This window comes from Nomascus leucogenys, chromosome 19 (assembly GCF_006542625.1).
Source record: "Nomascus leucogenys isolate Asia chromosome 19, Asia_NLE_v1, whole genome shotgun sequence".
NCBI lineage: Eukaryota > Metazoa > Chordata > Mammalia > Primates > Hylobatidae > Nomascus > Nomascus leucogenys.
The window spans coordinates 54719136-54743644 of NC_044399.1; the positions used below are offsets into that span (position 1 = coordinate 54719136).

Sequence of the window (24509 nt, forward strand, 5' to 3'; positions counted from 1 at the left end):
GCCTGGTCTTTTTTTTTTTTGAGAAGGAGTCTCTCTGTCACCCAGTCTGGAGTGCAGTGGCGCCATTTCAGCTCATTGCAACCTCCACTTTCTGGGTTCAAGCCATTCTCCTGACTCAGCCTCCTGAGTAGCTGGGATTACAGGTGCGCACCACCAGCCTGGCTAATTTTTTCTATTTTTAGTAGAGACGAGGTTTCACCATGTTACCAGACTGGTCTTGAACTCCTGACCTCAGGTGATCTGCCCGCCTTGGCCTCCCAAAGTGCTGCGATTACAGGTGTGAGCCACTGCATCCAACCGATGTCACCTTTCCCATCTACCACTCCTTGCTTTTAAAGTAAGATATTTCATAAATAGGTAAATAGCATTTTTGAGGGTGAAAACAGACACCAACTTTAAAATATCCAAAACATTAAATCTTTAAATGCCTAGTGTCATATTACATTACATATCTTTTTTGTTCTCTCCTCTACTAACACAAATAAGAAAGTACAAAGTCACATTCAAAGATGAGTCTCTAACTGATATTAATACTTCTAATGTCCTATATCATAACATCAAACAAAACATAAAAACCAACTCTTATTAACTTTGAAAGATGTTACAAAATGCTCCACAATCAAATTTACTCTGTATGATAATATACAATACTTTATATATACACTGAAAAGCTTTAAAGATAAAACACGTAGAACGTACCAATTAGAACCATCAATTATTTTACTGCAACAAACTTTAATACACTATTTAATTATATTTGAAACAGTAATAACCTCCATTTAGAAAAGAAGAAGGCAAATCCTGTCAGCCACAGAAGCCAGGGAACACTACCTCGTTATTCATCTGAAAGCGGTAACGGCTGCTTTTTTAACTATGTGGGGGCAAAAACCCCACAAACACAATGACCATATAGGAGTAAATGAATGAATGAATAAAATGTATATGTATGTGTATATGAATATATCTTTCTACCTAAGCAAAGGAGGTGATTACAGTCAGGTAAACAGATAAATAAAAACCAACATTTTTAAAGCACTTACTACTATGGTTTAGGTTCCTTTAATAATTCAATGGTCAAAAATATGAGATATTATTATTAGCTAATAATATTAGCTTCAGCTGGGTGTGGTGGCTCACGCCTGTAATCCCAGCACTTTATTATTATTATTTTTTTATTTTTATTTTTTCTGAGACAGAGTCTCACTCTTTCACCCAGCCTGGAGTGCAGTGGCATGATCTCTGCTCACTGCAAGCTCCGCCTCCCAGGTTCACACTATTCTCCTGCCTCAGCCTCCCGAGTGGCTGGGACTACAGGTGCCCGCCACCATGCCTGGCTAATTTTTTGTATTTTTTTAGTAGAGACAGGGTTTCACCGTGTTAGCCAGGATGGTCTCAATCTCCTGACCTCGTGATGTGCCCACCTCGGCCTCCCAAAGTGCTGGGATTACAGGCGTGAGCCACCACACCCAGCCTATCCCAGCACTTTAGGAAGCTGAGGTGGACGGATCACTTGAAGTCAGGAGTTTGAGACCAGCCTGGCCAACATGGTGAAACCCCGTCCCTACTAAAAATACAAAAATTAGGTGTGGTAGTGGGCCCCCGTAATCCCAGCTACTCGGGAGACTGAGTCACGAGAATAGCTTGAACCCAGCAGGTGGAGGGTGCACTGAGCCGAGATTGCACCACTGCACTCCAGCCTGGGCAACAAAGCAAGACTCCATCTCAAATAATAATAATAATAATAATAATAATAATAATAGCAGCTTCATATTACAAATTAGATAAAAAAGACCCAGACATGGCCGGGCGTGGTGGCTCACGCTTGTAATCCCAGCACTTTGGGAGGCCGAGGTGGGCGGATCATGAGGTCAGGAGATTGAGACCACGGTGAAACCCCGTCTCTACTAAAAATACAAAAAATTAGCCGGGCGTGGTGGCAGACGCCTGTAGTCCCAGCTACTCAGAGAGGCTGAGGCAGGAGAATGGCGTGAACCCGGGAAGTGGAGCTTGCAGTGAGCCGAGATTGCACCACTGCACTCCAGCCTGGGCGACAGAGCGAGACTCCGTCTCAAAAAATAAATAAATAAATAAAAATAAAAAATAAAAATAAAAATCAACTTTCAATGTGATCAAGGCTCTATATCCAACTATCATTTAATGGGGGAGGAAAGAAGAACATGTTAAAAGATACCACAAAAGATGCATACAGCAAAAGTCAGACTGTAGGAAATACTACGTGACAAAGACCTGGTTTCATCAACAAATAAATTGGAAGAAAATGAAAAACAGATGCACTTGTACATTAAAAGAGACAAATGGATCTTTTTAAGATCCTGATACAAATTATTAAAAATAGTAAAAATTATTAAATTTTGAGAAAATTAGAAATTTGGAAATAGCATTTTCAGGGGGTCAGTTTTTTTGGATAATGTTAAAAGAAATTTGGAGTTACTTTTTAGGTGCAATAATGGTATTTCTGTGATTTTATTTTGACATCCTTATCTTTTAGAGGCATAATATGAAATATTTATAAATGGAAAAAAAGTCAAGAATTTGTTTCAAAATAATATGAAGTTGGGGGACAGTGAAGTGGGATGTCAAGTGAAGATGGCAGGCTTTTTCAGGGCCAGACAGTAAATATGTTAGGTTTTGAGGGCAGTGTTGTTTCTGTATAAACTATTCAATTCTGTCACCGTAGCATGAAAGCCACAGACAATACCAAAAGGAAAGGAATGGCTGTGTGCCAATAAAACCTTATTTATAATAATAGGCAGTGAGATGGGTTGGCCCATCAGCTGCAGTTTGCCAGCCCTTGGTATAAATAAATCAGGACTGACAGCCGGGCGCGGTGGCTCACACTTGTAATCCTAGCACTTTGGGAGGCCGAGGCGGGCAGATCACGAGGTCAGGAGATCGAGACCACGGTGAAACCCTGTCTCTACTAAAAATACAAAAAATTAGCTGGGCGTGGTGGCGGGCGCCTGTAGTCCCAGCTACTCGGAGAGGCTGAGGCAGGAGAATGGCATGAACCCAGGAGGCGGAGCTTGCAGTGAGCCGAGATTGCGCCACTGCACTCCAGCCTGGGCGACAGAGCGAGACTCCGTCTCAAAAAAAAAAAAAAAAAAAAAAAGACTGACAGTGAGGTGATAATTATCAATGCTGAGAGAAGAATAATTAGAAGTTCATTATGCTCGGCTAGGTGCATTGGCTCACGCCTGTAACCCCAGCACTTTGGGAGGCCAAGGCGGGTGGACCACGAGGTCAGGAGATCGAAACCATTCTGGCTAACATGGTGAAACCCCGTCTCTACTAAAAGTACAAAAAAATCAGCGGGGCATGGTGGCAGGTGCCTGTAGTCCCAGCTACTCAGGAGGCTGAGGCAGGAGAATGGCGTGAACCTGGGAGGCGGAGCTTGCAGTGAGCCAAGATCGCGCCACTGCACTCCAGCCTGGGCGACAGAGCAAGAGTCCATCTCAAAAAAAAAAAAAAGAAAAAGAAGTCTATTATGCTCTTCTGTTTTTGTATATGTTACACATTTTCTTTATGTTAAAAAGCCTGGACCACATTTTCAATCACTGATCTATTTCTTTCTACAAATTAAAGTTTCATTGAACACACATTTCCAATGCGTCCCACATCAAATTATACATTAATTGATACCTAGAAGTTGTAAGCGGTCCTTGGCCATAACCAAATTAGTCATCATTTTAGCTTGAAGACGTCTAGCTCTTTCACACTGTTCACCTGAAAGAAAAAAATTAATTAAAATATCTACATTTCCCAACTAATATTGTTTCTAGATAAATTATTACCCAAACTACTTTCATGGGGAGTCACAGTCTTTATATAGAAAAATTTTTTTTTTTAAGAAGAAGAAAATTTATACCCAAAAGAAAGAAAAGAAAAGAAATTTTAAAAATACTATCTTCAGGCCAGGTGTTGTGGCTCACTTCTGTAATCCCAGCACTTTGGGCAGACAAAGCAGGAGAATCACTTGAGCCCAGGAGTTCAAGACCAGCCTGGGCAACATAAAAAGACCTGGTCTCTACTTAAAAAAAAAAAATTAGCTGAGCATGGGAGGGTGAGGTGGGAGGATCACTTCAGCCCCAGGAGGTGGATGTTGCAGTGAGAGGTGACCACATCACAGCATTCCAGCCTGGGCAACAGGGTGAGACCCTGTCTCAAAGAATACATATAATAGCTACAAAAAAAAACAGTTACAGTTTCTCATGATGGTTTCCAACCTGCTGTGGTATTTCATAGATTTCAGGTCTTATTTCATGGAATCTAAAACATTTTTTCCCCACGTTTCAAAATCTTTGAAATTGGGATTCATTTTACAACCAATGTTAACTTACTAATGCTATCCACCAGGCTGCAGTCACAACTTAGTTTTTCATTGCCCATGCATGCACCAATTTGGTCATAGATATTAATGTTGTTGTTATATCTATGTCTAAATAAAACTAAAACAGCCTCTTCAATAAGATTAAAATTCAAATTCTAAGTGATGAAAAGAGCATATATCATACTTTAATTAAATTGTTTTTTACTCTTACTGGTATAATACAAGGCATTTTTAATTCAATGAAATACTGTTTTTCTTTTCTTTCTTTTTGAGACAGAGTTTCACTCTTGTTGCCCAGGCTGGAGTGCAATGGCGTGATCTTGGCTCACCGCAACCTCCGCCTCCTGGGTCCAAGCAATTCTCCTGCCTCAGCCTCCCAAGTAGCTGGGATTACAGGTGCGTGACACCATGCCTGGCTAATTTTGAATTTTTAGTAGAGACAGGGTTTCTCCATGTTGATCAGGCTGGTCTCGACCTCCTGATCCCAGGTGATTCGCCCACCTCGGCCTCCCAAAGTGCTGGGATTACAGGCGTGAGCCACTGCGCCTGGCCCAAATACATTTATTAAGATAAATACAATCTGGCTGGGTGCAGTGGCTCATGCCTGTAATCCCAGAACTTTGGAAAGCTGAGGCAGGAGGATCACTTGAGGCCAGAAGTTTAAGATCAGCTGAAGAAACATAGTGAGACCCTGTCTCTACAAAAAAATTTTTTTTAATTAGCCACGTGTGGCCCACAGTGGCTCACACCTGTACTCCCACCACTTTGGGAGGCTGAGGTGGGCAGATCACTTGAGATCAGGAGTTCGAAACCAGCCTGGCCAACATGGCGAAATCCCATCTTCACTAAAAATACAAAAATTAGCTGGGCACGGTGGCACACACCTGTAATCCCAGCTACTCAGGAGGCTCAGGCAGGAGAATCGCCTGAATCCGGGAGGCGGAGATTGCAGTAAGCCGAGATCGCACCATTGCGCTACAGCCTGGGCAACAAAGCGAGACTCCGTCTCAAAAAATAGTAATAATAATAATAATTAGTTAAGTGTGGTAGTGTGTGCCTGTGGTCCCAGCTACATGGGAAGCAGAGGCAGGAGAATCACTTGAGCCCAGAAGTTTGAGGTTGCAGTGAGCTATGATCACATCACTGCACTCCAGCCTGGGTAACGGAGGCAAGACCCTGTCTCAAAAAAAAAAAAAAGAAAAGAAAGAAAAATAAATACATAAATAAATAGATCTGAAATCTGGATGATCATGTGAATATATTATAATTTGGGATGGCTATAAACAAATATAATCTTACCTTGTCCTGTAACTATAACAGCTATTCCTTTTTCCAGTTCTTCAATACCTTTCTTATACCATTCCACAGCTTGCTCCTTCTGTCCTGCTTTAAAATAAAAAATTATTTGTATAGATCTTATGAAGAGTACACTAAATATTGCAAATCATGCTGTTAAGAGATAATACATAAAAAATAGGGTTGTAAACAAGTAAGTCTGAGAAACATTACTACATAACTTCTTAGTATTTTTATCATTGTAATGTGTATATGTAACTCCAATATGGGGAATATGGTCATGATGTTTGTCAACATTTTAGGGCCGTGAGTCCTATTTTGCTTATCAGCTCATGGTATTGATCCTTATAACCACTAAAATGCTGTATTACAGAAAGACATTTTATTTAGGAATTTTTAAGTATATATACTTTTGAAAAACACAAATATGATTTTCAATAACAATGAAACAAAAAGCATTGTTTAATCTCATATTCAAATCTGATATAATGTGTTCATTGTTGGGTGCCTCCTCTCTAGAGGAAGTTTTTATTTAACAATTGATTGCATCACGAGAACTGGTATATGAGATTACAAGTATGGCATTTAATAACACATTTCTATTTTCTTTGAACCCAACAACTAGTTTAAAACATTAATTCCTGATACAAGTTAAGCTTTAAAAGGACCTAAAAACTCAGCATAATCAAAAAGCATGTAGAATAACTTCTGTAAAGTGATCGTTATACTCAAATCACATTATATTTGAAAATTAATTTTAATTTTTGTTTTATTTCTATTATTTTTGAACATTTGTCTGAATGAAAATTAACTTCTTAGACTTTTTTTCTTTTCTTTTCTTTTTGAGACAGAGTCCCGCTCTGTCGCCTAGGCTGGAGTGCAGTGGTGCGATCTCGGCTCATTGCAACCTCCGACTCCCAGGTTCAAGCGATTCTGCTGTCTTCAGCCTCCAGAGTAGCTGGGGTTACAGGTGTGCACCATCACACCCAGCTAGTTTTTGCAATTTAAGTATAAAGATGGGGTTTTCACCATGTTGGCCAGGCTTATCTTGAACTCAAGTGATCCACCCGCCTTGGCCTCTCAAAGTGCTCGGATTACAGAGGTGAGCCACCGTGTGCGGCCTCATTTTTTTTTTTTTAAACAGAGTCTTGCTGTCACCCACACTGGAGTGCAGGGGCACGATCCTAGCTCACTGCACCCTCCAACTCCTGGGCTCAAGTGACTGATCCTCTTCCCTTGGCCTCCCGAGTAGCTAAGACTACAGGCATGTGCCACCACACTTAGCTAATGTCTGTGTACTTCTTTTGTAGAGATAGGGTCTTGCCATGTTGCCCAGGGTGGTCTTTAACTCCTAGGCTCAAGTAATCCTCCTGCCCTGGTCTCCCAAAGTGCTGGGATTACAGGGGCCCACCACCACACCTAATTTTTGTATTTTTAGTAGGGACGGGGTTTCACCATGTTGGCCAGGCTGGTCTCAAACTCCTGACTTCATGTGATCCGTCCACCTCAGCCTCCTGAAGTGCTGGGATAGGCTGGGTGTGGTGGCTCACGCCTGTAATCCCAGCACTTTGGGAGGCCGAGCGGGCAGATCACGAGGTCAGGAGATTGAGACCATCCTGACCAACAGGGTGAAACCCTGTCTCTACGAAAAATACAACAAAAATTAGCCGGACGTGGTGGCGGGCGCCTGTAGTCCCAGCTACACGGGAGGCTGAGGCAGGAGAATGGCGAAAACCCGGGAGGTGGAGCTTGCAGTGAGCCGAGATTGCACCACTGCACTCCAGCCTGGGCGACAGAGCAAGACTCCATCTCAAAAAAAAAAAAAAAAAAAAAAAAAAAAGATTTCATTAAAAAGATGTAATTTGGCATTTAACATTTCAAGGTACCAAATGTTTCAATTAATTAACACTACTACAGCTTGACATCATTTCACTGAATCAAATAAATTGGTTTTCAGTTAAATTAGAAGATAAATCGGCCAGGCACGGTGGCTCACACCTGTAATCCCAACACTTTGGGAGGCCAAGACGGGTGGATCAGGAGATCAAGAGATGGAGACCATCCTGGCTAACACAGTGAAACCCCGTCTCTACTAAAAATACAAAAAACACATTAGCCAGGCATGGTGGTGGGCGCCTGTAGTCCCAGCTACTCCGGAGGCTGAGGCAGGAGAATGGCGTGAATCCGGGAGGCAGAGCTTGCAGTGAGCCACTGCACACCAGCCTGGGCGACACAGCAAGACTCTGTCTCAAAAAAAAAAAAAAAAAAAAAAAAAAGAAATACAACTATTGAGTCATAGTTTGTCACTTTCTCTATTCACCAGAAATCAACAAACTGCTTTTTAAGATTGCTTATTCCAGCTGGGCACGGTGGGTCATGCCTGTAATCCCAGCACTTTTGGGAGGCTGAAGCAGGCGGGTCACCTGAGGTCAGGAGTTGAAGACCAGCCTGGACAACATGACGGAACTCCACCTCTACTAAAAATACAAAAATTAGCTGGGCATGGTGGCATGTGTCTATAGTCCCAGCTACTCAGGAGGCTGAGGCAAGAGAATTGCTTGAAGCTGGGAGGCAGAGGTTGAGGTTGCGGTGAGCCAAGATCATGCCACTGCATCCAGCCTGGTCAACAGAGCATGACTTCATCTAAAAAAAAAAAACCAAAAAAACAAAACTATAGATAGATCGATAGATATAGTAGGCAGAGTCAAATATAAGTATTGCCAAAGAATTGAGACATAATTGGCAAATAAGTGTATAAAAAGATGCTCCACATCATTAGTTGTTAGAGAAGTACAAATTAAAACCCAAAGATACAACAATGCACCCAATTTTGAATGGCAAAAAAACAAAAGAACATAAAAATACCAAAATATTACAAGACAAAGGGTAATGGACCTTTCATATGTTTGCTGGTAGGAAACAAAATGGTACCCAGTTGGAAAAACAGTTTGGTAGTTTCTTATGACATTAAACATATATTTACCACATGAGTCAACAATCTCTTCTTCTACATATTTACCCAAGAAAAATGCAAACTTCTAAGACCTGTACATGAATTTACAGTACCTTTACTCATAAAAGTTAAAAACAGGAGGATGGGCATGGTGGCTCACACCTGTAATCCCAGCATTTTGGGAGGCCAAGGAGGGCAGAGTTCAAGACCAGCCTGACCAACATGGTGAAACCCCATCTCTACTAAAAACACAAAAATTAGCTGGGCATGGTGGCGGGCACCTGTAATCACAGCTACTCGGGAGGCTGAGGCAGGAGAATCACTTGAACCAGGGAGGCAGAGGTTGCAGTGAGCTGCGAATGTGCCACTGCACATTCTGAGCAACAGAACATGACTCCATCTCAAAAATAAAAATAAAAAATAAACAACAACAACAAAAAAAAAAAACAGGAAACAACCCAAATCACTTAGTGAATGGAGTAACAAATTGTGGTATCTCCACACATGGAACACCATTCAGCGTTAAAAAGAAACAAACTACTGACATATGTAGGAAAATGGATAAATCTCAAAAATATTTTGCAAAGGGAGAGAAGTGAGACACAAAAGGCTACATACTACATGCTTCCATTTATATGATACGCAGTGAAGATAAAATCATAGGGACAGATCTGATTTTTTTTTTTTTTTTTTTTTTTGAGACGGAATTTCACTCGTTGCCCAGGCTGGAGTACAATGGCACGATCTCAGCTCACTGCAACCTCCGCCTCACAGGTTCAAGCAATTCTCCTACCTTCCGAGTAGCTGGGATTAAAGGCACGTGCCACCATGCCCGGCTAATTTTGTATTTTTAGTAAAGACAGGGTTTCTCCATGTTGGTCAGGCTGGTCTCGAACTCCTGATCTCAGGGGATCCACCTGCCTGGGCCTCCCAAAGTGCCGGGATAACAGGCGTGAGCCACCGTGCCCAGCAGATCTGATTTTTTTTTTTTTTTTTGAGACAGAGTCTTGCTGTGGCCCAGGCTGGACTGCAGTGGCGCGATCTCGGCTCACTGCAGGCTCCGCCCCTGCCGGGTTCACGCCATTCTCCTGCCTCAGCCTCCCCAGTAGCTGGGACTACAGGCGCCCGCCACCTCGCCCGGCTAATTTTTTATATTTTTAGTAGAGACGGGGTTTCACTGTGTTAGCCAGGATGGTCTCGATCTCCTGACCTCGTGATCCGCCTGCCTCGGCCTCCCAAAGTGCTGGGATTACAGGCGTGAGCCACCGCGCCCGGCCCAGATCTGATTTTTAACAAGCATGATATTCCAACATTTAATGTATAAGAATATCCATTTGGGCTTGGATTGTAACATCAGCACTAAAATTCTGATTACCATAGTAAGATGCTCTTACCATAGTAAGAGCCAGGTGCGGTGGCTCACGCCTGTAATCCCAGCACTTTGGAAGGCTGAGGCGGCGGATCACCTGGGGTCAGGAGTTCGAGACCAGCCTGGTCAACATGGTGAAACCCAATTTCTACTAAAAATACAAACATTAGCTGGGCATAGGGGTGGGTGCCTGTACTCCCAGCTATTTGGGAGGCTGAGGCAGGAGAATCGCTGCTTGAATCCAGGAGGGAGAGGTTGCAGTGAGGGAGATCGCGCCACTGAGAGAGAGACTGTCTCAAAAAAAAAAAAAAAAAAAGAGAGAGAGAACTAGAAAAGAAAGTTGTAAAAACATCTGTTTGAAGGGATTAGCGAGTTTCCAAAACAACGAAAACTACCGAAATTTAGAAAGGAGGGACCATATCAAGCCCATTAGGATGGTTATTATTTTAAAACTTATCGAAATATAAAAAGGAGAGAAGCTAGCAGAGATGAGCCCAGCATTTGGAGCACTTTTTTTTTTTTTTTTTTTTTGACAGAGTCTCACTCTGTCGCCCAGGCTGGAGTATAATGGTATGATCTCGGCTTACTGCAACCTCTGCCTCGCGGGTTCAAGCAATTTTCCTGCCTCAGCCTCCTGAGTAGCCGGGACTACAGGTGCCTGCCACCACGCCCAGCTAAGTTTTGTATTGTTAGTAGAGACGGGGTTTCACCATGTTGGCCAGGATTGTCTCGATCTCCTGACCTCGTCTACTTGAAATGACTGTGAACTCTGAAAGTGGTGAAGAAACTAAGCAGAGCTTTTAGCGAACTCATGCAACTAAACGGACAAAAAATGAATTTCAGAGCATGCCCAGGAGGAGAAGCTGTGGAAAAAGATTTTGGCTGGGACCCTGAATGAATGAACGGTTAAGAACTGAGCCACAGCCGGGCGTGGTGGCTCACGCCCATAATTCCAGCACTTTGGGAGGCCGAGGCAGGCGAATCACGAGGTCAGGCGATCAAGACCATTCTGGCTAACACGGTGAAGCCCCATCTCTACTAAAAACACACACAAAAATGCCGGGCGCAGTGGCTCACGCCTGTAATCCCAGCACTTTGGGAGGCCGAGGCGGGTGGATCACGAGATCAGGAGTTCGAGACCAGCCTGGCCAAGATGGTGAAACCCCATCTCTACTAAAAATAGAAAAATCAGCTAGGCGTGGTGGCACACGCCTGTTGCCTCAGCTATTTGGGAGGCTGAGGCAGGAGAATCAATTGAACACGGGAGGCAGAGGCTGCGATGAGCCGAGATCGTGCCATTGCACTCCAGGCTGGGTGACAAGAGCGAAACTCTGTCTTGAAAAAAAAAAATTAGCCAGGTGTGGTGGCACGTGCCTGTAGTCCTAGCTACTCTGGAGGCTGAGGCAGGAGAATTGCTTGAACCTGGGAGGCGGAGGTTGCAGCGAGCTGAGACCGTGCCACTGCACTGTATCTTGGGCAACAGAGTGAGACTCCATCTCAAAAAAAAAAAAAAAAAAAAAAAGAACGGAGCCAGACCATACAAGAACTGAAACCCATATTCAAATTATTTCAATCCCTAAATGTAGGGGTTGGCAAACTACAGCCCATAACTTACACTGATTACCCTTTAGATACATTTATAGCGGAAAATCCAATCTTCCGATGGTCTCCAGTGCACAAAAGGTCTCCAAAATCCTTTAACATTAGCTCCCAACAGTTCCTAGTTTCTCATAGACATTTCTCTTTTAACTCTATGACTCCAAATAACACTCAAATTCAACCAACCAGACTACATCAAATCAAGAAAGAATTTGGGTGGCAGAAACTTACAACCACTTGTAGTTTAAATTATTAGCTAATAGTGTAACTACATTATCTAAGGCATGCCTTAGCAAATTATGGACTAAGATTAAATCTAGTAAGATGCCTAGTTTTGTACATAAAGTTTTACTGGGTCAAACTTACCATGTGACAGGGTTGAGTAGTTATGACGCACAGCTTAAAATGTTTACAAAATTGATAAACATAAAAACAACCCAATTAAAAAATGAGAAAAGAACATTAATAGACATTTTTCCAAAGAAGATACACAAATGGTACACAAGCACATGACAAAATGCTGAGCATAAGTCATTAGAAAAATAAATGCAAATCAAAATCACAACGAGATACCACTTCATACCCTTTAGGATGACTATTATTTTAAGAAATGAAAAATAACAAATGTGGGGAAACTGGAACCCTTGTACACTGCTGGTGGGAATGCAAAATGGTGCAGCTCCTATGGAAAACAGGTTGGCAGTTCAAAAATTTAAATACAAAATTACCATATAATCCAGTAATTCTACTCCTAGGTACATATCCAAAAGTACTGAAAGCCGGGACTTAAACAGCTATTTACACCAATGTTCATAGCCACATTATTCACAATAGATGGAAACAATCCAAATATCCATTAATAAAAAACATGGGCCACACACAGTGGCTCATGCCAAGGCAAAAGTGGACTAACTGAGCCCAGGAGTTAGAGATGGTGAAACACATGGTGAAACCCTATCTCTACAAAAAATACAAAAATTAGCCAGGCATGATGGTGCATGCCTGTGGTCCCAGCTACTCAGGAGGCTGAGGTGGGAGGACTGCTTGAGTCCAGGAAGAAGAGGCTGAAGTGAGTCGAGATTGTGCTACTGCACTCTAGCCTGGGTGACAGAGCAAGACCCAACGTCAGAAAAAAAAAAGCAGGGTTGGGGTGGTGGGTATACATGAGTTGGAAAAAAACGAAAAGATACTTTTTTTTTCAGACTGGGTCTCGCTCTGTCACCCGTGCAGTGGTTATGATCTCACTGCAACCTCCACCTCCCAGGCTTAAGCGATTCTCCCACCTCAGCCTCTCGAATAGCTGGGACCACAGGTGTGCACCACCACACCTGGTTAATTTCTTTCTAAAGACAGGGTCTCTCACTATATTGCCCAGGCTGGTCTTGAACCCCTGGACTCAAGTGATACTCCCACTTCAGCCTCCCAAAATGTTGGGATTAAGGCGTGAGCCACCGCACCCAGCCTAAAAACACAGTTCTAATCAGTGATATCCCCCTTTGCTTTACTATATTCCTCTATTAGCCACTTATGAGGTTTTGCAGATTGTAAAGACTAAGAGGTGGAGCATGGTGGTTCACACCTGTAATCTCAACACTTCAGGAGGCTGAGGTGGGCGGGTCACTTGAGCCCAGGAATTCAAGATCAGCCTGGGCAACATGGTGAAACCCCACCTCTACCAAAATAAAAATAAAAATTAGCCGGGCGTGGTGACATGCACCTGTGGTCCCAGCTACTTGAGGGGCTGAATGGGAGCAGGAGATTGAGGCTGCAATAAGCCATGTTCTTACACTTCACTCCAACCTGGGTGACAAAAACAAACAAACTGAAAAAACACATGGAAGATCAAATATATTGAAATGAAAAAATTCCAAAATACGGTAAGTGAAAAAGATTGCAAACTGTTTTGCATATTTTTTTCTCTGATGAATACTTATGTTTATATAAGTACCAAAAGTTAAGAAACTGATTAGTAATCATTTCCCTTATGGTAAGGTTAAGGAAGATTTTCACGTTCTATACTTCTGCACTATTTTACTTCATTTTTTAGAGACAGGGTCTCACTCTGTCACCCAAGCTGGAGTGCAGTGCCATCATCATAGCTCATTGTAGCCTTGAAATTCTGGGCTCAAGCAATCCTTCCACTTCAGCCTTCTGAGCAGCTGGGACTAGAAACATGCACCACTACACTGGGCTAATATTTTTTAATTGTTTGTAGAAATGGGGCCAGGCACAGTGGCTCACACCTGTAATCCTAGCACTTTGGGAGGCTGAGGAGGGTAGATCACTTGAGGTTAGGCGTTCGAGACCAGCCTGGCCAGCTTGGCCAGAAACCCCATCTCTACCAAAAAATACAAAAATTAGCCAGGCATGGTGGCACATGCCTGTAATCCCAAGCTACTTGGGAGGCTGAGGCACGAGAATCGCTTGAACCTGGGAGGCAGAGGTTGCAGTGAAAAAGAAATGGGGTCTTGCATACCCAGGCTAGTCTCGAACTCCTGGCCTCAAGCGATCTTCCTGCCTCAACTTCCAAAAGTGCTAGGATTACAGGTGTGAGCCACTGCACCTGGACTGCATTATTTTTTAGTATGTTACTGTAGAAACAACAGAAATGCTGATATTCATCTTTAAATAGAGATGAGATATGCCTAACAGATTAACTTGCAAATTATCTACAGTATATTTTCTTTCAAATATTAGTGAGACCCAGATTGCCACAAGAAGGGTCAAAACATGGGTAGCTTGGGAGTGAGAGGATATGTGTTTGCAAGTATGTGAGTTAGAAGGCAAAAATTTAAGTCCTTGTTCCATCATTTAATAGCAATATGATTTTGGAAAAGTCAGTTAATCTGTCTGGGCTTCAGACTCCTTACCTGAAAAGAAAGTATTTCTTTTACCTAACTCTGAGTTGTGGCAAAAATCATATAAAATAGGGTATATGATGATACTTTAAGTAATAAAGTGGTATGGAAACACTACTTTTAGTATCTTTACTATACTTAATAAATTTGTTAATTTAAATCCTCCTTCTCCTGAACTGTGTGCACAGTTGTATGTTCCTGACATTTGCTCATCTATGTTATATAAAGCTCATCGGTTTTACTTATCTATTTAATCCTTAAGTATTCTCACACAAACCATTCCAAGGAACAAATATATCCATTGTCCTACAATTTTCTGATGGCAACTTGCAAGTGACAAAATTAGCAGAGTAATAGATATCTAAAAATCTCAATTAAAGCCGGGCGCAGTGGCTCACACCTATAATCCCAGCACTTTGGGAGGCCAAGGCAGGTGGATCATGAGGTCAGGAGTTCGAGGCCAGCCTGGCCAAGATGGTGAAACCCCGCCTCTACTAAAAATACAAAAATTAGCCAGGCATGGTGGCAGGCGCCTGTAATCCCAGCTACTTGGGAGGCTGAGGCAGGAGATTTGCTTGAACCTGGGAAACAGGTTGCAGTGAGCCGAGATCGTGCCACTGCACTCTGGCCTGGGCGACACAGCGAGACTCCATCTGAAAAAAAAAAAAAAAATCTCAATTAAGCCAGGTATGGTGGCACACACCTATAGTCCCAGCTGCTTGAGAGTCTGAAGTGGGAAGATCACTTGAGCCAAGGAGTTCGAGTCCAGCCTAGGCAACATATATTGAAATGGGATAGTCCATTTCATTTAAGGACTATTGATTATGGACTCTGTTCTCAAATAAAAAAAAAAAATCTCCTGGTAGACTTTCATGGTGTGTTAATCCCCAGCAGACTACACGGACCACAAAGCATTATAATCACTGATTAATTCAGGGATGAATTACTAACAGCCCCTGATTAATTCTCTCATAGTTCACTATTACAGAAAGAGTGCTTTCTACTATAATTTGGTAAAAAAGACCCAGTGCAGTGGCTCATGTCTGTAGTCCCAGCACTTTGGAAGACTGAGGTAGGAGGATTGCTTGAGGCCAGGCATTCAAGACCAGCCCAGGTAATATAGTAGGACCCTGTGTCTACAAGAAAAAAAAATTTAATAAAACATTTAGTAAAAAGATCATATTTGCTTTCACCATCAAACTTAAACATTTATTTTCAAGGTAAAGAATTATTTTCCCTGTTAATTTGGAAAGTTTTAAACCCTATGTAAAGATATCATTCTAGTTTTTGACATTTTCTTTGACCCTTAAAAATGTCACCTTATTTATCTCCTTCAAAAAGTTTTTGTGGCCAGGTGCAGCGACTCACGCCTATTCTCCTAGCACTTTGGGAGGCCAAGGCAGGCGGATCACATGAGGCCAGGAGTTCAAGGCCAGCCTGGACAACATGACAAAACCCCATCTCTATTAAATAAAATTAGCCAGGCGTGGTGGTGCGTACCTGTAATCTCAGCTGTTCGAGAGGTTGAGGCAGGAGAATCACTTCAACCTGGGAGACAGAGGTTGCAGTGAGCCGAGATCACACCACTGCACTTCAGCCTGGGCGACAGAGCAAGACTCTGTCTCAAAAAAAAAAAAAAAAAAAAAAGCATTTTGAATTTTTTATTAAAAAAAAAAAAAAATCCCTGGAGTCTGGGAGCAGGGCTCACGCCTTTAATCCCAGCACTTTGGGAGGCCAAGGAGGGTGGATCACTTGAGGTCAGGAGTTCGAGACCAGCCTGGCCAACATAGTGAAACCCTGTCTCTACTAAAAACTACACAAAAAATTAACTGGGCATGGTGCCATGTGCCTGTAGTTCCATCTACTCAGGAGGCTGAGGCAGGAGAATTGCTTGAATCTGGGAGGCAGTGAGCTGAGATTGCACCACTGCAGTCCAGCCTGGGCGACAGAGTGAGACTTTGTCTCAAAAAAAAAAAAAAAAAAAAAAGCCACGACACTAAATGAGAAGTGAGGTTAGGGAGAGACTTCTATCTCTTTTTTTTTTTTTTTTTTAATTTTTTTATCATCACAACACAAATATTTTTATATCACTTTTTTTTTTTTTTTGAGACAGTCTCGCTCTGTGGCCCAGGCTGGAGTGCAGTGGTGCGATCTCGGCTCACTGCAGACTCTGCCTCCCGGGTTCTTGCCATTCTCCTGCCTCAGCCTCCCGAATAGCTGGGATTACAGGCGCCCACTACCACGCCCAGCTAATTTTGTTTTTGTATTTTTAGTAGAGATGGGGTTTCACCGTGTTAGCCAGGATGGTCTCAATCTCCTGACCTCGTGACCTGCCCACCTCGGCCTCCCAAAGTGCTGGGATTACAGGTGTGAGCCACCGCGCCCAGGCTTTATCACTTTTTAAATACCTCTCGTTCTTCCCCAAATCTCGTTTATGCTGCTACTGCATCCTAAAAAGTGTAATAGAAACTAGTATGAAGAGTTAACAATGTTCTAACATAACCTATAGCTCTAATCTTAAAAGTACTATTGATGTTATAATAACAGTTCTCATTTACTGAGTACCTATTATGTGCAAGCACTAAGCATTTAAAAAAACATCTCAGCATACATAGTTAAGTAACTTGCCCAAGATCCTATATGGTCAGGACTTAAATGTCAATTTCGATAAGAAGCGCCACAGTTCAAAAAGGGTAAAATTTGACCCTCAAATCTAAGAAAGAGGCCAGGTGCAGTGGCTCACGCCTGTAATCTCAGCACTTTGGGAGGCTGAGGCGGGTGGATTGATTGAGGTCCGGAGTTTGAGACCAGCCTGCTCAACATGGCGAAATCCCATCTCTACTAAAAATACAAAAATTAGCCGGGTGTGGTGATGTGCACCTGTAATTCTAGCTAGTTGGGAGGCTGAGGCAGGAGAGTCGCTTGAATCTGGGAGGCAGAGGTTGCAGTGAGCCGAGATTGCCCCACTGTACTCCAGCCTGGGTGACAGAGCCAGACTCTATTTAAAAAAAAAACAGCTGAGAAAGAGAAAAGCAGCTTATTACATCTAGGAGCTGGCCTACTACTATCAGCTAAACCTTGGTATTTGACCTGGCACTTACAGAATATCAGCATGAAATAAGGCCACTCTGTGACCACAGTGGAACAAGACCACTCTACAATTATGTCTAAACACAGACAAAACATGAACACTGAACATTGTCTAAACCATGAAATACCAAACATTCCCTTTTTCCAGCTAATGAGTGACCTTTGCTTTTTAACCACTACAGCTTTAGACCTCACTCTAGTCTTTTCTTCTAGATAGGTTTTATAATATTTATTCATAGAATTCTTCCCAGCTCCTGGTAGCATCCAAATCAGAGCAAAACCCTGCTTCCTTAAACCCTCCTTAAAATCACCAAATAAACGAGCCCAAATCCTGTAATATCTTTCTAACACCCTTTTACTAGGACGTACCATGGTTATTACATATGTGTGTTCTCCCTGGCTAAGGTGAGTAATAAACCCCACTTGCTCAACCATAGATAGGTTTGTTCCTGGAGATCGTTGACTGGAGGGCATTGACAAAGCCCACTTATGAAGTTAATTCTCTCCCTCTGCAGAAGAGCAGAAAAGTTATGTAAGTAAGTACAGCAAGTCTACAGAATATCTATACAGCTGTAAAACATTTAATAACCTCTAAGAAAATCACAGATTTTGACATTTTTCTTTCCTCATTAACCAGAATGAGCTACTGAGATGTGACTGTGTTCAAAGATGTTTTATTGTATATGATGCCTAAGATCAGCGATTGTTAATAATTCACAAACAAGAGAAAAAAAAAGGCTATGTCAGCATATTAACAGCTTCACTGGCTTTGCAGGACTATTATAGGTCAAGACTGAAGAAAACTGGCCAGGCATGGTGGCTCATGCCTGTAATCCCCGCACTTTGAAGGGTGAGGTGGGAGGATCGCTTGAGCTCAGGAGTTCAAGACCAGCCTGGGCAATACAGTAAGACCCTGTCTCTATCTTGCTTTAAAAAAATTAAAAAAAAAAAAAAAAAAGAGTGAAGAAAACTAATATAGAAGAGTAGACAATCTATACTTTGCCAGACATCAAAAACCCAACTACTACTGGGTGGAACAGAGAGAGTAAGACAGCAGAAAAGAGGCAGGAAGGGTTAGGAAACATCCTTCTTCAATAATTCAATATCCAGCCAGGTGCAGTGGCTCACGCCTGTAATCCTAACACTTTGAGAGGCCAAGGCAGGTAGATCACTTGAGGCCAGGAGTTTGAGACCAACCTGGCCAACATAGCGAAACCCCATCACTACTAAAAAAATAAAATGATTCAATATCCATTTACTAACTATCCTTAATTGTCATCAGGAAAACTAACAATAATATTGGGAATCCAGTTTAACAAGGTTTAACTGTATTCAACATTAGGAAACATACAACAACAACAAACCAGCTAAAAAAAGAACAAGGGATAAAGTCCTTAACAGCGGCTGCTTTTTTTGTGTCTTTGGTGCAGATGCCAGTAAATATTCTTGAGAAAAAATGTGAAATGTTTATTGCATATGTAATCAAAAGCAATATTATCTTTTGGAAAAGTATGGTATCATCTGAATGTCCATTTATCAGATTTATTCCTTAATCAGGGAAACTTTAAAGTAGAATCATTAGGCCCAAAGAAAGTAAGTCTGAAATTAATCTTTTCAAAGTGGTAGATATAGAGGTTTTCAGCAGTATAAGAAAATTACCAAATCTGACACTTCTGATTTCTACCCTCCATCCTCATCTTCTGAAAACAGATATGGACAGCTATTTTATACATGAGTTTTAAATAAAATACAATATTGAATTATACAGAATTATGAAATATGATAATTTTCATTAACTTTTTATAAACCGGTAAGAAAAAACAAAACTCTAAGATCCCCAACTGACTCATGGACCCTCCCCTTGCCAAGGGCATTCCAAAGTTAACCAAAAAAACTAGTTCAGGCCATGATGAGAAGTGGGGGTTGGACATGACTCATTATACCCTCTTCCCTTTGGAATTCAGGGACAACTGATCAGCATTAACATTAAAACAGAGATATTAAGATGTTTTGTAGCAATAAGATGCCAAATTCCCAGCCTGACTCTACTACAGCATCACATGTCAGATAGCAGGCCATGAAAGAAATTGAAGTATTTTGAGGCCGGGCACGGTGGCTCATGCCTGTAATCCCAGCACTCTGGGAGGCCGAAGCAGGTGCATCACGAGGTCAAGAGATGGAGACCATCCTGGCCAACATGGTGAAACCCTGTCTCTACTAAAAATACAAAAAAATAGCTGGGCGTGGTGGTGGGTGCCTGCAGTCCCAGCTACTTGGGAGGCTGAGGCAGGAGAATAGTGTGAACCCAGGAGGCAGAGCTTGCAGTGAGCCGAGATCACACCACTACACTCCAGCCTGGGCAACAGAGCGAGATTCTGTCTCAAAAAAAAAAAAAGAAATTGAAGTATTTTACCCTAAATTATATTTCTTTGACATATTCTAAAATGGCCCTGCAAAGCTGTCTCTTATGGGGAAAATTTACATTCTGTAGAGAATCCTTTCCCTTTCCAAGTCTTTCACCAGAACCAGGAGAAAATTAACTAAGAGTCTGTCACCTTTTAAAGTCTCATAAGAAACATTTACAATGTATTCTCTCTGAAGCCTGCTACCTGGAGGCTTCATCTGTATAATAAAAACCTTGGTATCTACAACTTATTATTCTAACCCAGACACTCCCTTCTATGGATTCCAGGACTTTAGATAAGCTCTTTTGACCAATTGCCAATCAGAAAATCTTTGAATCTGCCTATGACCTGGAAGCCTCCCCAACTTCTAGTTTTCCTGCCTTTCCAGATGGAATCAATGTACATCTTACACGTTTAACTGACGTCTTATGTCTCCCTAAAGTGTATAAAATCAAGCTATAGCCTGACCACCTTGGACAGATGTTCTTAGTATCTACTGGGGCTGTGTCATGGGCCACTGGTCACTCATATTTGGCTCAGAATAAATCTCTTCAAATATTTTACAGAGTTTGACTCTTTTCATTGACGAAGTTATTTTAAACACACACATGCACACATACACAGCTTAAAACTATGAATAGAAAAATAGTTTACTTAGACAATTTCTGTCTTCAATGCCTGACCCTTTAGCCCTTTAAAACTATGAATACATAGAAAAAGATTTTATTTAGACAATTTCTGTCTTCGATGCCTGATCCTTTAGCCCTACAATATCCTGAGAAACTTGATCTCTCATTCATGTAACATACTAGGCCTTTTCTGTTTAGTCCTACATACTTGAGAAATCAAACCACACCTAGACAACCTCCACCATTGTGTTACCCAGGAGATTTCAGGCTTGTCTACCCACAGGAGCCATGCAGAACATGTTATGTTCTAGTTAATCCAAAGAACCATTATTACAACCTTCTCTTTTCCTCCAAGTATTCCAAGGAGCTCATTACCAGCATTACAACATAAAAACCTGTAGTATAAAGTACAATATTTTGAGTCTATTCACTTAAATTCTATTTTTGGTTCTGCTATGAGTCTACTCTTTAAATTTCAGCTTCTCCTTATATAAAATAGCTATCACAGGTTTTCAGTCTTCCAAGGAAGTTCAACAATTAAAGAAAATATTTACCAACTTAGTCAACATGGCAAGATCACCATCTCTACAAAAAATTAAAAAATTAGCCAAGCATGGTGGTATGTCTGTAGACCCAGCTACTAGGGAGGCTGAGGTGGGTGGATCGACTGAGCCTGGGAGGCTGAAGCTGCAGTGAGCTAAGATCGTGTCATTGCACTCCAGCCTGAACAACAGAGTGAGGCCCTGTCTCAAAATGTGTATGTACATATATACATATGTACACATATTTGTTAATCACATAACAAATGTTTTAACACAACTCACTGGAGAGGAAGTAAATATTTCTCAAATATCATCTAAAATGCAGAGCTGTACAAATTAACTGGCTTCCAATAAATATTTGCTTTAATAAATAGACCTCACATATCCTTTTATTAAGTCAATAGAATTTGCTGTGCTATTTCTCTCTTTTGAAATAGTTTGGTTTCAGATAAATTAAGGCCTTTATGAAAATTCAGTGTCAAATTTGAGTATGGGTTGGGTGCAGTGGGTCATACCTGTAATCCCAGCACTTTGGGACGCTGAGGCAGGCGGATCACTTCAGGTCAGGAGTTTGAGATCAGCCTGACCAACATGGTGAAACCCTGTCTCTCCTAAAAATACAAAAATATTAGCCAGGCGTAGTGGTGCGCGCCTGTAGTACCAGCTACTCAGGAGACTGAGGCAGGAGAATCACTTGAACCCGGGAGGTGTTGGTTACAGTGAGCCGAGATTGCAGCACTGCACTCCAGCGTGGGCGACAGAGCAAGACCCCGTCTCAAAAAAAAAAAAAAAAATTTTTTTTTGAGTATGCCATAAGAATAAAATTCAGAATAAACATAGTCACCATATAAACCACACTTATACAAGATTTCATGGCGGGGCGCGGTGGCTCACACCTGTAATCCCAGCACTTTGGGAGGCCGAGGCGGGCAGATCACAAGGTCAGGAGATCGAGACCATCCTGACTAACACGGTGAAACCCCGTCTCTACTAAAAATACAACAAAAATTAGCCAGGCCTGGTGGCAGGCGCCTGTAGTCCCAGCTACACAGGAGGCTGAGGCAGGAGAATGGCGTAAACCCGGGAGGTGGAGCTTGCAGTGAGCCAAGATCGCACCACTGCACTCCAGCCTGGGCGACAGAGCAAGACTCCATCTCAAAAAAAAAAAAAAAAAAAAAAAAAAAAAAAAAAAAAAGATTTCATTAAAAAGATTTAATTTGGCATTTAACATTTCAAGGTACGAAATGTTTCAATTAATTAACACTACTACATTTGACACCATTTCACTGAATCAAATAAATTGGTTTTCAGTTAAATTAGAAGATAAATCAGCCAGGCGCGGTGGCTCACACCTGTAATCCCAACACTTTGGGAGGCCGAGGTGGGCAGATCACAAGGTCAGGAGATCGAGACCGTCCTGGCTAACACGGTGAAACCCCGTCCCTACTAAAAAATACAAAAAAAATTAGCCGGGCGTGATGGCGGGCGCCTATAGTCCCAGCTACTCAGGAGGCTGAGGCAGGAGAATGGCGTGAACCCAGGAGGTGGAGCTTGCAGTGAGCTGAGATCTCGCCACTGCACTCCAGCCTGGGCGACAGAGCGAGACTCCGTCTCAAAAAAGAAAAAAAAAAAAAAGATAAGTCATGTTGCCAAGGGAATGGCAGTGCATGATATTACCAGCTCCTTAGTAGTTAACCACAGAGTTAGGAAACCTTTGAAGAGACTGCCTATTCAACTCGTTTCTATTTGATCATATAGATTTTGAAGCAGTGAGAAAAAGGAAGAATTAAATTCTCTTGGAACTAAGGTTTGTGTTGTCAAGGACGGCCAAGAGGCAGACTTCAAAAGTGCACTCTCTTTCAACCACTAGATTAAGGCTAAAGTACAAAAATATTCAATCTCCTAAGGAAAAAATTTAACATAGAAAAGAACCATAACAATATAAACTGTTTTCTTTTTTTTTTGAGAGATGGAGTCTTGCTCTGTCGCCCAGGCTGGAGAGAAGTGACGTGATCTTGGCCCACTGCAATCTCCCCCTCTGGGGTTCAAGCAATTGTCCTTCCTCAGCATCCCAAGTACCTGGGACTACAGGCGTGCACCACTATGCCCAGCTAATTTTTGTATTTTTAGTAGAGACGGGGTTTCACTAATATGTTGGCCAGGCTGGTCACAAACTTCTGACCAAAAGTGATCCGCCTGCCTCGGCCTCCCAAAGTGCTGGGATTACAGGCATGGGCCACTGCACCCGGCTTGAGTCACCACGCCCAGCCTTTTTTTTTTTTTTTTTTTGATGGAGTCTCACTCTTCTCACCCAGGCAGGAGTGCAATGGTGAGATCTCAGCTCACTGCAACCTCCACCTCCTGGGTTCAAGCGATTCTCCTGCCACACCCTCCTGAGTAGTTGGGCTTACACACACCCGCCACCACATCCAGCTTAAGTTTTACTTCATTTTTCAAGGAAAATGAATCTGTAAGTAATCTGTTTCAGTCTGAACTAATTTAATTTGGCATATTATGGCATCAGTTGTTGAACTAAAATCAAACTAAAGACCTGTCAGGCTGGGCACGGTGGCTCACACCTGTAATCCTAGCAGTTTGTGAGGCCAAGGCGAGCGGATCACTTGAGGCCAGGAGTTCAAGAACAGCCTGGCCAACATGGTGAAATGCCGTCTCTACTAAAAATACAAAAATTGGCCGGGTGTGGGGTGGCACATGCCTGTAATCCCAGTTACTGGGGAGGCTGAGGCAGGAGAATCGCTTGAACCTGGGAGGTGGAGGTTGTAGTGAGCTGAGATTGCGCCGCCACTGCACTCCAGCCTGGGTGAAGAAGCAAAACTCTGTCTCAAAAAAAAAAAAAGCTGTCAACAGCCCATTCTGATGTCCACATTAGAAATCAAAATATGTGCCAGGCGCAGTGGCTCACACCTGTAATCCCAGCACTTTGGGAGGCCGAGGCGCGCGGATCACGAGGTCAGGAGATCGAGACCATCCTGGCTAACACGGTGAAACCCTGTGTCCACTAAAAATACAAAAAATTAGCTGGGCCTGGTGGCGGGCGCCTGTAGTCCCAGCTACTCAGGAAGCTGAGGCAGGAGAATGGCGTGAACCCAGGAGGCGGAGCTAGCAGTGAGCCGAGATCATGCCACTGCACTCTAGCCTGGGTGACAAAGCAAGACTCTGTCTCAAAAAAAAAAAAAAATCAAAATATGAAGAAAGAGTTGTGAACAGAAACATTATCAGTAGAAAGAGTATGAAATATGCATTACACAGATCACTGAGAATATTGTTGAAATTTCTCCAGCCTGGCCAATATAACAAGACCCTATCTCTAGCAAAAAAAAAAAAAAAAAAAAAAAAAAAGAGGATCACTTGAGCCTAGGAAAGAGCCTTGAGGCTGCAGTGAGCTATAATCACATTCCA

At 42.3% G+C, this 24509-nt stretch overlaps 1 protein-coding gene across 4 annotated transcripts in view; it reads right to left on the reverse strand.

Moving 5' to 3' along the window:
- SPAST (spastin) overlaps nucleotides 1-24509 on the reverse strand; it is a 90569-nt gene that overhangs the window by 61928 nt on the left and 4132 nt on the right. For 2 of the 4 annotated variants that reach the window (XM_030800079.1, XM_030800078.1), the window contains exons 2-3: nucleotides 5648-5731; nucleotides 3661-3744 (exon numbers count right to left, since the gene is read on the reverse strand). In XM_030800079.1, the coding sequence (XP_030655939.1) occupies nucleotides 3661-3744; nucleotides 5648-5731 (168 nt within the window). Of the gene's footprint in view, nucleotides 1-3660; nucleotides 3745-5647; nucleotides 5735-24509 lie in introns of all 4 variants that reach the window. The other 2 variants (XM_003262711.3, XM_003262710.3) reach the window with 1 other exon arrangement.